Genomic DNA, 13,378 nt, shown 5'->3' on the forward strand with positions numbered 1-13,378 from the left:
CTTGGTTTTGAAAATTATACTATGGCTATAAGATGGTCATTGGGGAAGCTGGGTGAAGGGTACATGGGAGCTCTCTATTATTTTTGTAATTTCTGAGTGTTGCAATTACTTTAAAAAGTTAATAAATTCAGAAGTAAAATATAGTTCCAGCTCTCCCCACACCAAAAAAAAAAGTAAAGGTGAAATAAAGGTATTTTCAGACAGACAAGAAGTGAGAGAATTAGTCTCCAGGAAACCTACACTACAATAAATGTTAATGGAATTTTTTTTTTTTTTTTTAAGATTTATGTATTTATTTTAGAGGGAAAGGGAGAAAGCACAAGTGGGAGGAGGGGCAGAGAGAGAGGGAGACAAGCAGAGTCCCCAGTGAGTGGGGAGTCAGACACATGGCTTGATCTCAGGACCCTGAGATCATGACCTGAGCTGAAACCAAGAATTGTACACTTAACCGACTGAGCCACCCAAGCGCCCCTAAAGGAATTTTTTTAGGAGGAAGGGAAATGAACCAACTGTAAACTCACATCTATGGAAGGTCTGAAGAATTCCAACAACAGTAAATACAGGGATATTTGACTTTTTTCTTCTTCCTTTAATTGGAAATAAAACTGATTTTTTAAAGCACAACAGTAACTGCATTATGGAATTAATTACATATTAATTAATTTCTTAAAAACGAAATGTATGACAACGATAACAAAAAGGATGGGAGGATAAATGGAAATGTGTTTTCACAAGGTTCTTACATTATATATTAAGTGGTATATTAAGTCAAGGTAGATTGTGGTATGGTAAGTTAAAGATGTACATTGTAATTTCTAGAGCTATGCTAATACAGTAGCCACTGACCATATATGACTTGAACACTTGGAATATGGCTAGTCTGAATTAAGGTCTGCTGTTAGTGTAAAACACACTAGACTTTGAAGACTTACTATGAAAAAAGGAATGTAAAAGGTCTCAATTTTTATTACAATTATGTTTTGGATGGTTTAATTAGAGTATATTATTAAAGTAAACATTACCTGTTTCTTTGAAATTACATATGTGGCTTACATTATATTTCTGTTAGAGTGGTTTCAGAGCAGGGATTTGCAAACTTTTCCTTTAAAGGGCAGATAGTAAATATTTTAGGACCTTGGGGGCATGCAGTCTGTGTTACAATTACTTAGCTTTGCCTCTATAGCATGAAAGTAGCCACAGACAACATGTAAGAGACTTAGTGAATAAGTATGGCTAGGTTGTAATATAACTATTTACAAAAAGAGGTGGCTTGCTGATTTTGGCCCATAGGCCATAGCTTGCTGAACTAAAGTACCTACTACAACAAAAACCAAGAAACCAAGAAAGAACCCCAAAAAGTATAGTTAAAAAATGAAGAGATGAGAGACAAATTCTCCATTACTCCAGAAGAAAGCAGGAGGGAGGTAAAAAGTGACAAAGAATAAGCAGGGCAAAAAGAAATCAAATAGCGAGATTATAGATTTAACTCAACTACAATGTTTACGTTAAATGTAAATGAATAGATTAAAAGGAAGTTTTGTGAAGTTTTACAAAAAAGTAAGACAAACTCTGTTATTTACAAAAGCACTCACAGACACAAAGACACAGAAAATACAAAACAAAAACATTAAACATAAAAGGATGGAAAAGGATACATCATGTGAACTAATCACAGGAAGGCTAGAATTATTAAAATCAAATCAGACAAAGTAGAATTCAAGATAAAGAATACGGACAGATACAAGAAAGATGTTTGGGGTGCCTGGGTGGCTCAGTTGGTTAAGCGACTGCCTTCGGCTCAGGTCATGATCCCGGAGTCCTGGGATCGAGTCCCACATCAGGCTCCCGGCTCAGCGGGGACCCTGCTTCTCCCTCTGACCCTCTCCCCTCTCATGCTGTTTCTCTCTCTCTCAAACAAAATCTTTAAGAAAAAAAAAAAAGAAAGATGTTTCACAGTGATAAACAGATATTTCACCAGGAAGATGTAACAGTTCAAAATCTGTATATACCTATTAAGGGAGCATCAAAATCCATGAAGCAAAAACTTATGGAACTAAAGGAAAAGTAGACAAATGTGCAATTATGGTTGAAGATTTTAACATTCCTTTGTCATTAAATGATTAAACAGGAGGACAAAACAAAGCAAAACAGTATGTATATAGAAAGTTTGAGCAACACTACCAAACAATTTAACCTAATCAACATTTATAGAACAGTAAACTCCAAACTTCAGAATACACGTTTGTTACAAGTACATAAGGAACATTCACCAAACTAGGTCTTCTTCTTGGCCATAAAACAAGTTTCAGTGTGTTTTAAAGGGTTGAAAAAATACAGGATATGTTCTGATAATAACAGTTAAATTAGAAGTCAACAAAAAGATACAAAGAAAATCTCAAAAAATTTAGGAATTAAAAAGCATACTTCTAAATAATTCATTGGGTCAAAGAATAAGTCAAGGGAAATTAGAAAATATATTTAATTGAACAACAGTGAAACACAACATATCAAAATCCGTGGACTACATCAAAGCACTGCTTAAAAATTTTTATAGCTGTATATATATATATAATAGATTTGAGAGAGTGTGTGGATGGGGGAGAGGCAGAGAGAATCTCAAGCAGACTCTATGCTGAGCACAGAGCCCAACAGGGGCCTCAATCCCATGAAGCCAAGATCACTACCTGAGCCAAAACCAAGAGTCAGATGCTTAATCGACTGGGCCACCCTGGTGCCCCACTATATATTTCAGAGAAGAGACTTAAAATTAATTTTAGCTTTTATCTTATGAAGCTTGAAAGAAAAGAGTACCTAAAATAAGTAGAAGGAAGGAAATGATAAAGAATGGAAATTAGCGAAATAGAAAAAAAAAATCAGTAGATAAATCAACAGATCCAAAAACTGGTTCTTTGAAAAGATCAATAAAAATGACGGGCATCTAGCTAGACTATCAAAAAAAGAAAGAAAAAAAAAACTAAAAAGTTACCATAATCAAGAATGAAAGAAGGGACATCAAAATGGATACTGAAGATGTTAAAAGGATAATAAGAATGTCATGAACTACGTAGTGCTGAGAAATTTGACAACTTAGATGAGATGGACAAATTCCTTGAAAGATACATATTACCAAAATTGACACAAGAAGAAAAACAAAATCTAGTAATTTCATTATAGCTGTTAAAGTAAATTCATAATTAAAAATTTTCCTACAACAAAACTCTAGACCCAGATGATTTTCTTGCTAAATTCTATTAACTATTTATGAAAGACAAATCTTAGTAAAACACTTCCTGAAAATAGACACTTCCAACTGATATAATGACCTGAAAAAAAAAAAAACACAAGGATATTATGAGGAAAGAAATTACAGATCAAGATCTCTCATTAATGTAGATACAAGGAAAACCCCTTAATGGAATAACAGCAAAATGAATCCAGTATGACAACACATCATGACTAAATGGGGTTTATCCCAGAGACAAAAGAAGGTTGATTTAATATTCAAAACTCAATATAATTCATTATACTAGTAAAGGAGAAAAGTCATATGATCAGCAGATCCCAAAAAATTACTTAAATATTCATTCATGACTTAAATTTTATTTTCTTTCCAACAAACTACAATGAAATTTCCTCAGCCTGATAAACGGCATTTAGGAAAAGCCTACAGCTAACATACTTAATGGTTAAAGAATGAATATTTTCCACCAAAGAACAGGAACAAAAGCAAGGATGCCCACTCTCGGTGTAGTATTCTACGTCACGGCAGGTGTAATAAAGCATGAAAAAAAGATAAGAAAGGCATACATGCTGGGAAGGAGGAAGTAAAACTCCATTCACAAACATGATTGATTATGTAGAAAATGCTAAGAATGTATCAAAAAACTACTAGAATTAAAAAGTGAATTTAGAAAGATCCCAGGACACAAGGTCAATATACAAAATGATATTTACAATAGAATTAAAAATATTTAGAGATAATTTTAATGGAAAATGTATAAGATATCTACACCAAAAACTACAAAACACTGTTGAGAGAAATTAAAGATCTACATAAATGGAGAGAAGTAGCAATTTCATGCGTTGGAGGACTCAAGTGTGTTGCTGGGATCTCAGTTGCCCCTAAGCTGATCTTTAGATTTAGTGGAGTCACAGCCAAAATCCCATTGTGCTTTTTAGTGGAAACTGACAAACTGGTTCTTAGATTTTATGGAAAGGAACAGAACCTAAAATGGCCAGTGCTTTCTTGAAGAAAAGGGTTGAAGGACTTCTATTGTAAAGCTGCAGTAATGATGTAGTGTGGTTTTGGTGTAAGGACAGACTGACAGAAGAGAAGAGAGAGCCCAGAAACAGACCAGTACTGTCAGCTGACTTTTGAAAAAGATTCCAGCGAAATTTAATTAGGAAAAGGAAAATCTTTTTACACATGGTGCTGAGACAACTGGCTCTCTATAATGTAAAAGAAGGAATCTTAACCCCTTACACCATACAAGAATGATTTGAGGGCGCCTGGGTGGCTCAGTTGGTTAAGTGACTGCCTTCGGCTCAGGTCATGGTCCTGGAGTCCCGGGATCGAGTCCCACATCAGGCTCCCTGCTCAGCAGGGAGTCTGCTTCTCCCTCTGACCCTCCTCCCTCTCATGCTCTCGTCTCTCGTTCTCTCTCTCTCAAATAAATAGAATCTTTAAAAAAAAAAAAAAAAAAAAAGAATGATTTGAGATGGCTCATAGACTCAAAATGAAAGCTAAAACTATAAGCCTTTTAAAAAAATATATAGCAAACCATGACCCTGAGATAGGCAAAGTTTTCTCAGGTTTCTTTACAGGAAAAAAAAAAAAAAAGATAAATTGAACTTCAAATAAAAATAACACAGTTTTGCTCACTGAAGACACTGTTAAATAAATGAATAGGCAGGCTGCACTAGAACATATCCACAATACAGATATACAGAGAATTCCTACAACTCAGTAATAAAGAGACAATCATCCACATAAAAATGGATCAAGACATTTCACAAAAGAAGATATATGAATGGGCAGTCAGCACATGAAAAAGTGCCCACAATTATTAATTATCAGGTACATGATAACTGGAATCAACAGAGATACGAACACATAAATGTTGGAATGGCTAAAATTAAAAAGACCAACAGCAAATGCTGGGGAGTATCTGGGATTACCGGCAGGAGTATAAAATGGAAGAATTTGTCAGCTTTTTATAAAGTTGAACATACATCTGCCTTGTGAACTAGCAGCTCCACTTCTCAGGACAAACAAAACGTCTTGTGTCACAATGTTCATAGGACTATTATTCATGGTGGCTAGAGCCGGGGCAGCCCAGGTGTCATTAATGGGAGAATGGATATATGAATTATGATGCAGTTCCACAATGGAGTACTACTCAACAAGAGAAAGAACAAATGACTGAGATATGCAGCAATATGGATGAGCTTCAAAAAAAAACATGCTGAGTGAAAGAAGCCAGACCCAAGAGTGCATACTGTGTGACTACACGGTATGTGATTTTTGAGAAGGGGCCGAACTAGCCTGGTGGTGAAAATCAGAGTATCAGAACAGTGGTTGTCTGGGGGAAAGGGACCAACTGAGAAAGGGAACAAAGAGCTTTCTGGAATGATAAAATCTGCACGTGTGTATCACAATGCCACCCCAATTAAATCAGTGTCTTTGCTTGGAACCTGGGCATCAGTTTTTTTATAGTCTCTCCCTACCTCCATACATAAGTGATTCTGGTGGGCAGTTAGGGTTGAAAAAGACCACTCAAGAATCTCAAAATTTTGTCACCAAGCAATATTTGTGATTTTATAAATGATAACTATAACTGCAAAAGATTCTTATTAGTTCTAAAAAAGCATTCTCTGGATAAACGTGCATGCTTGCTGGTTGGATAAGAATTGCCCAACTTGTATGCATCTAATTTTTGTCTTGGCTGCCAAGAAGTTCAGAGCCAAATTCAGTATTCAGTTTAGTGATTAACATCCCAGCTGCCTAATACACCAATTTGGGGGGGGGGGGTTGGGAGATAGAGGATGGGGGCATTAAAATATCCTGTTTCACATCTTAAACTACCTCAAATCATTTGGGGGAAAATGACGGTGTATAAATCATAAAAAATATTGGTCATTTTGGAAAAAATATTTTTTTCACTGAACATATAAATACATTGTATGCTTCTCCTTCTTGTCAAAAAAAGGTTAGATAAACAAAGACTTTTGCTATTGCTTGGATGAGTCCTCCGCTAAAGGTAAATCACTATCCGACCAAATGATCGAATAACGTTAAAAAATACATCATTTTAAAATACAACCATATAGACAGGGAAACTCTTCACTTACATTTGATTATAAGGGTGAGACTGGAGGAACCCATGTAAGAGTATGGAATATGTTAAGAGTCCCTAATGGATCATAGATGGCATAAAAAATTTAAGTGCACTTCATTACATTCTTAGGCTAAAGAAAGAAATCAGATCTGTACGCAAATGTGCTCACTGTCGTTCTGTTTCTATGATGACTGGTGTTGGCTGCTTTGATTTTATCCACTGGATAGGGTATTTTTCTGCCCCTTCTCATTTAACAAAACCATACAACCTTGGCCCTCAGGAGAAACTAAAATGTCTTTATTCCCAAAGGGCATATTCTAATGCAACACGAAGGAAAAAAGAAACAACAAAAAGCCTCTCACCTGAGCTGTCTCACTGTTAAGCAATCCAGTCGGCGGCTCCTCTTTTTGCACTTTTCTCCCCGTTAAGCAGGACTCAGCACTTCTCTCACTATGGATGTTTTTTTCTATTGACCTATTTTGCATCTGATTGACTTGCTTTGTTGCAGCCTTTCGAGAAACAACCTGTTGATAGAGAGTAAAAATGTATAATGAAAACTTTTGACACTTGTAAGAAAAAAATGCATTCCCGTCCAGATTCTTGAAAATTCTAAACTTGCCAAGTTTTGTGAAAAGGAAGAAATAAAGAGGAAACCAACAAATGGATGTTATGGAAAGAATATAGTCGTTGGCAAGATCCAGACCCTTTCTCATCAATAGTACAAGACCAATTAAAATTAGTGTCACTGTTGTACGCGTTTTAGAAATTATCTCTACAGATAACTTGCTTATTGAAAATGGCATTTTTACAGAAAACTGTCACATTCTCAAACTGCACATGAATTCATTATTAACCTTTGCTGGGAGTGGATCCAGTACATCTTTTTAGTTTAAATTCTTATTAATTAGAATCTTAGTTTTCTATCATTGAAGTGAGCCTAATTAATGTGAACGTATAAAAGGAGCTTATGATGTTGCTTACCTTTTTATACAGGTAATTTAACCTTTGAGCAGATGAGTCACAGTTCATGTCACCTAGTCCTGTGTACCACTATCAGGGGTTAAGTTCTCCAACAAGCCTGCTGTCTCTGAGGTTTCTTTTTCACACCACAGTGTTTTCTGGGGGATGACTGACTCTTAATAACCTTGAAGTAGACACGGAAATAGAAGGGCAGGTCCCACAATAGAGTTGGAAGATTGAAAGCCACAGTGAAGACCCTTATGTGAAGTATTTGCTCAGCAGCTTCGTGTTTACAGCAGCTGAAAGTGCCATCACCTTTTCTCCGGGGTTAAATAGGGGGCAGAAGATAGGAACAGCGCAAGGGGAAATCACGGAGTAGCCAGCGCCAAAACGGAGGAGGAATTACATTGGCTGGGCAAGCAGAGCCTTAATTTGTAGTCTCTCAATTTTTAGCTTCTATTGCCAAATGTGTTCACTCCTTCCCTTTAAAATATGCTGGTGTTTTGTGGCTAGGTCTAAGCTGTCACAACACCATTCTTTATTCACCCCTCCTCCTGGATCCCAGCTTCTCAAAGGATAGCAAAGCCATTGCTTTTCAGTAACCTGACAATTGGAATTGTTCCCTCATCACTCGGGGTTTCTTTATTTTCACCACTCAACTCTCCCAAACTACTGGGAAAATTCATGTGTAACCACCTTCTGAGTCACTCTCCCACTGAAGTCAACTTGGTGATAAAGGCGCATCAGACCACCAGTGTGAAACAAAGGGTTTCCCAAGGCTGTTGTACACCGTTTCATCCTAATGAAAGACTGGCTTGCCAATCATTGTGAAAATGTGTCTTATGATATAAAGGATTCGTTGAGATATTAATTGAGGTTTTTAATGCCTCCTGGATACTAGGCACTTTAGGTGTAACGGTTTTTGGCCTGGGAGCCTCTGATGTACAAACAAAATTTGATCTAATATATTCAGTCCTCCGTGAGGCTTTCTGGAAGAGACGAGGCCTCCTGGATCTGCTGTCAGTTGGCCGGATGGTTAGGTTGTGCTGCCATAAGCACTTCTAGCTAATAAACAAAATGATATCCAGTTTATGAAAAATTTCTTTTTCTAGGGAAACTTCTAAAACGGTAAGAATGAAGTGGGATGATTAAGTTTTACTCTCAATTATGAACAGAGGTAAAACTTTTCTCAAAGACATAAAAGTAAGTACAGGAAACACTCTGGGCATCTCATATAATCAAATAAAATGATACTGTCCAAATATGTGTCATTTTCAAGAAAGTGGCTATTCAAATAAGGTATCTTTTATTTAATTTCCCATCAGCACTTCACGGTGTTCTAAGAAACCTGGAGTACTCTGGCCTCCTAAAATTCAGTAAGCCAAAAATATGCTCGTAATTGAGATTTTATACTCTCCTTTTCTCACACAGAATATGAAGACAAGCTTAACAGAATTATTTTGAGAAGGCTCAAGAAAGAATTTTATAAATTTTTAAGTTCAATACAAAGATTACTACAACCAATAATAATATGTTCACCCCTGGATTTGCTGTGGGAACCTCAGATTTAGGGTAAATGGAAGGACAAACTTTTACTTGTCTGAAATGTAGGACAGCTTGAACATTTTCACTCTGTCCTACAGCTACTCCTCTGTCTAGGTAGAGCATTTAGGAAGGATGGGTGGCTCATTATGCCCAAGGTCTCTGTGCTAGTCCCGTGTGGACTCGGGCACCCTAACAAGGGGGGAGATATGATAAGCTGATGAGAGGGTCCACTACTGGCTCTTGAGGAAACAGCTTATTCAAGGGTTGAGTGGGGGCCTTCAATAATGCTGGTTTTCCACCTTGGCTTTCGCATTCTCATCTGGGAGTTCTAGAGCTTTAGCTCACCTCAATAAGCATTCTTACTGAAATACGGTTTCCTTCAGTGAATTTTGGACATTAAATCCCAGTGGAGGCACAAATAGACGGGGGTAGCCCTGATGGTAGATTCCTCTAATTTGACAGCATTATCTCAGGAGCCACCGGAGCTACTAAAGAGTGATTTCAGCTCTACAGACCATCATTGTGATTGAGGCAAATGCCCCAAAAGATTTGCTTTTCAGGAAAAAAATATCAACGTCTCTCCTGTCTTGACAAAAATTCATTTCCAATTTAACTCCAGTAACAGTCTTTGAGGACTTGTGCAAGGCAGCGGCTCAGTTTACAGGGAACAGTTTATGATGCCTAGTAAAACCCAGTATTGGAAAAATACCTCATTTTTCTTTTGCAAAAAGGTGCTGTAAGTTTGCCAAGGTTCTTACGGTGATGTGCTATTTTCTAATACCAAACCAAAACACATTTTTTTAGGAATACTAAATTTAAAAGGCACCACCACTTATACCGAGGGAAATAACATTTAAAAAAATTAAACATTCATAACTTTCTTTTGAATATTGAAGGACAGAAATATTTTACTTATATAACTGTGTATGTTTTCTGGTCCACTGACTTCTTTTTAGGTATCTCTGTCCGAAAAGTGTAAGTCCAGAAGTCATTCAATATTCTGTTAAATAACTAGAGTAATCCATGAATGAAGTAACAAGAAATGTTTTTAGTTACTAATAAGGGGATTCTGTCTGTGATTAAAAAGAGAGAAATTTGGAGCCATGTGACTGATATTCATTCTGGACCTAGAATGATTTTTGTTATGGAAGCAGTCAATGGCAGAAACTGTCCTATACTTGTATCATTCAGGGGAAATGTCAGTTTATATTGTCATACTTTGCTTTTAAACATTTTCATATGCATATTCTCTGCATATAAAAATGGTTTCACAACAAACATCCTTTGAATTTGATGAAACTGAAAATTCTGGTGGATAATAATTAGAATTTTACATCAGAGGATATAACTATCAGTTTTTAAAATGGCTTCTTTTATATTTCAATTAAGTTTATGAAACTGAAAAACTACAAAAAAAAAAAAAAGGAAAAAAATCTACCTAAATTAGTGTAGATTAAGTGGTGACCATTATTGCAAGGGAAATACTATGTTAAGGAAATGGCTCTTTGTTTTGTTGCAAAAGTGATAAAAACACAAAAGTCAATAAAACTGTTAAAATAAGTCTCAGTAATTACCAAGATCAAAATCCACTGGCTTTTTATTAAACATGAACTTTTGTTCTGCCTTCTGCAATACGTAAATAGTGCTGACAATTGGTTTGTGAGGCATTTGCTACAATAAAATGTAATTGTATCATGAGAGAAAGGTGACAATCAGGAGATCATGAAAAAATTACATATTCTCACTGGTAGTTAATTAGCCATGCAAAACCTCCTCAAACAGATATTCTCTTCTATTAGGAATGATTACTATGCAGGCCTACAGATGTCAATACCACAGTCATTCAAATACTTCTTTCCCTACTAATTGAAGGTTGTAAAGCTCTGGTGCCAAGGTTTTGCTTCCAAAGAGCTAATTTATGACTAGAAGGATATTTTATGTCTTCAGTTGCAGCAGCTACAAAATTCAGCAAATCAGAACCATCTGTGCACTGATACTTGACTCACCATTCATCTCGCAGCCTATCAGTCACATTAGTTTGCATCCTGCATTCTTGGCTCATGAACACTTGCGATGATCCAAAGTTCATAAGAAATATTAAAAATGAATGGCATCCTGACCCTACCTCATTGTACACGCATCAAGAAACCCCCCCACCCCCACATCTTTTGCGTATGGACCGTATCAAGGAAGGACTGGACATTTGGTTGCCCGTCCAGTAAGGCGGCTCACGGCAGTCTCAGGTTTCCCCCGCCCTCTGAGAAATGCTGTAAGTCCTAATTCCTGTGTATTGTTTCAAGTTCTATTTTTTTAAGTTGATGTGAGTCAGTCAGTTGGAAGATTACAGAGTAAAGGATGAGAAGGTGTAACTTAAAAAAAAAACCAAAACTTTTTCAAAGGTTATTTTTGTAGATTGAAATATCAGTACAAACCAGTCATCTGGTTAAATCTAAGAATATCATCGTTATCGCCACCAACTTATGGCCAAACTGGTAAGCAAAACCAGAGGGCAGTAACTAAAGAAATGCGAAGAAAAGCAGCAAATAAAGGTCCTCATGAGTAAAGTCAGATTAGCCTTTAATCTGACCTTGGTCGTATCTCTGTGACATCAGTCATTGATTTCTTTCTTTAATAGTACACTAAGTAGGCCATGGACCCTACTACTATTTTTCTCTAAGAGACAATAGGTCAAAAGAACTGTGAACAAAATTTCTTGGAGCTAAGTGAGGAGAACTAGGAATTACATATAATAAGCAAGAAACTGGGTTGTCAGACTCCTTTTGAGACCCCAAACAACTTCATTTGGTAGAAAAGCTTTGGGGAAGGTAATTGTGGGATCCCAGGGACTAAAATACTTACTTTTTGATTGTCTGGAGTACGCACATTTACACTCTGGCCTCCGGTGGAAAATTCCAGTGGTCCTAAAGTTATTTCACCTGGGTTCAGGATTTTCTTGAGCATTTGATAGTTTGGCTTTTCATCATATGCTAAACTATGAGCACATACCAAATATTGGGCTATTTCACCTGTGAAGAAGTGTTAAATTTTTTTACACGTTATTCATAATTGGCAAGAATTGTCACGGCTCTCGTAGCATCAAAACCGCTCTATTCTCTTATACACGCACACAACACACAGCCTGAAGAAACGAAGAATGAATCAAGACCGCTCTATTCTCTTACACACGCACACAACACGCAGCCTGAAGAAACGAAGAATGAATCAAGACCGCTCTATTCTCTTACACACGCACACAACATGCAGCCTGAAGAAACGAAGAATGAACACTTTGGTGAGAAGCACTTTTCAAATGGTATCCAAAAATGACTGAAATACAGTGACATGGAGAGTTGACAAGATGGGAAAAACTGGTAATTTTTTTACATATCTTTGTTGGTATGTTTATTTCTCACTAACTTATCAAAGGAAGCAAATTTTTAAAAAATTACAGTTAGTGATTTTGACTTATGGGGTTCAATTACTAAGAACTACATGAATAATATAATAGACCAGACATGCTTCATACTTTTATGTTGAAGTTTTAAAAGTTCAGTTAAAAACAAGTGTTACTTATTATAAACCTCCTTACTTTGACAGAAAAAAAAATCACTGCAAATTTTAATTCAGGCTTTGATTTTGAGATTATAACAGTACATTTTGAAATGACCTTGAGTTCTAGGTTTCTAGCCATGACTAATTTTAGAGTTCCCCAGACCTCCCTCGAGTCCTCCATACCTAGCTGGCCCAGTGCCTTCACTGCGTTGTCTTCCTAATTTAGAGCAGAAGGATGAGATGTTGCTACTTTTTTTCTTTCTAATGTAATCTCTTCCCTAGAACTATATAGCTATCCCCCCAAAAATATGAACTACAAACTCTTAAATACAAATAAAACTAGTCACCCAAAATTACAAACATTGCTGCCTTAAAACAAATGTAGTCTGCATTTTTGTTTCAGGTGGAGATTCAACCTAAAATCAAGACACAAGTAAATGATAATACCATATACTGCTTAAAATCTAGCATGTTTTCCTTTTCCATAGAGATGTTTAGATACTCCACAATCTAGTTTTTATAAGCTTTTCCCCTTCAAAAACTTATTACTCACACAGACATAAGTCCCTCTTACTTTCTCACTAAGTTGCTATATCCCCATGGTGGGAAAAATCTGGGAAGCTTTGTGGCTTGGCAGGAGTGACTTCCTAATCCTTCCCTTCCCCTCCAGGCCCACCTCCATTCAAGAGGGAACTGCAGACATGGCTTTCACTCCCTACGGGGAAAAATTCCAAAAGGAACAGTCACCATCCCTTCCCCCTGTGAGAGTCAGAGTGACCATTTCATACCCTATTACCCGCAGCTGTGTTCTAGGACCATAAGGCCACTGTGGCTAAAATGAGAACTCTTGGCTCCAGGGTTTTTGTTTTTAGTTTCTTGTTGTGTTTTCCTTTGAATACCGTGGCAATTATGCAACCTAACTTTTTTCCTTCTCTAATGTTTTAAGACATGTCACATTCTTTTATCTAACATTCGATCAGTCA

At 36.6% G+C, this 13,378-nt stretch overlaps 1 protein-coding gene across 9 annotated transcripts in view; it reads right to left on the minus strand.

Annotated features, from left to right (window-relative positions):
* Positions 1-13,378, minus strand: part of VRK2 (VRK serine/threonine kinase 2) — a 117,093-nt gene that overhangs the window by 8,921 nt on the left and 94,794 nt on the right. For 7 of the 9 annotated variants that reach the window (XR_013441805.1, XM_036117091.2, XM_036117092.2 and 4 more), the window contains 3 exons: positions 11,703-11,869; positions 6,701-6,862; positions 522-587 (listed from right to left, as the gene is read on the minus strand). Coding sequence is in view for 8 of the 9 variants with exons in the window: in XM_036117091.2 (XP_035972984.2) it covers positions 522-587; positions 6,701-6,862; positions 11,703-11,869 (395 nt within the window). In the remaining variant the exon portion in view is untranslated. The remainder of the gene's footprint in view (positions 1-521; positions 588-6,700; positions 6,863-11,702; positions 11,870-13,378) is intronic. The other 2 variants (XM_078056529.1, XM_078056531.1) reach the window with 1 other exon arrangement.

The sequence above is a fragment of the Halichoerus grypus genome, chromosome 10, assembly GCF_964656455.1.
Source record: "Halichoerus grypus chromosome 10, mHalGry1.hap1.1, whole genome shotgun sequence".
NCBI classification, from domain to species: domain Eukaryota; kingdom Metazoa; phylum Chordata; class Mammalia; order Carnivora; family Phocidae; genus Halichoerus; species Halichoerus grypus.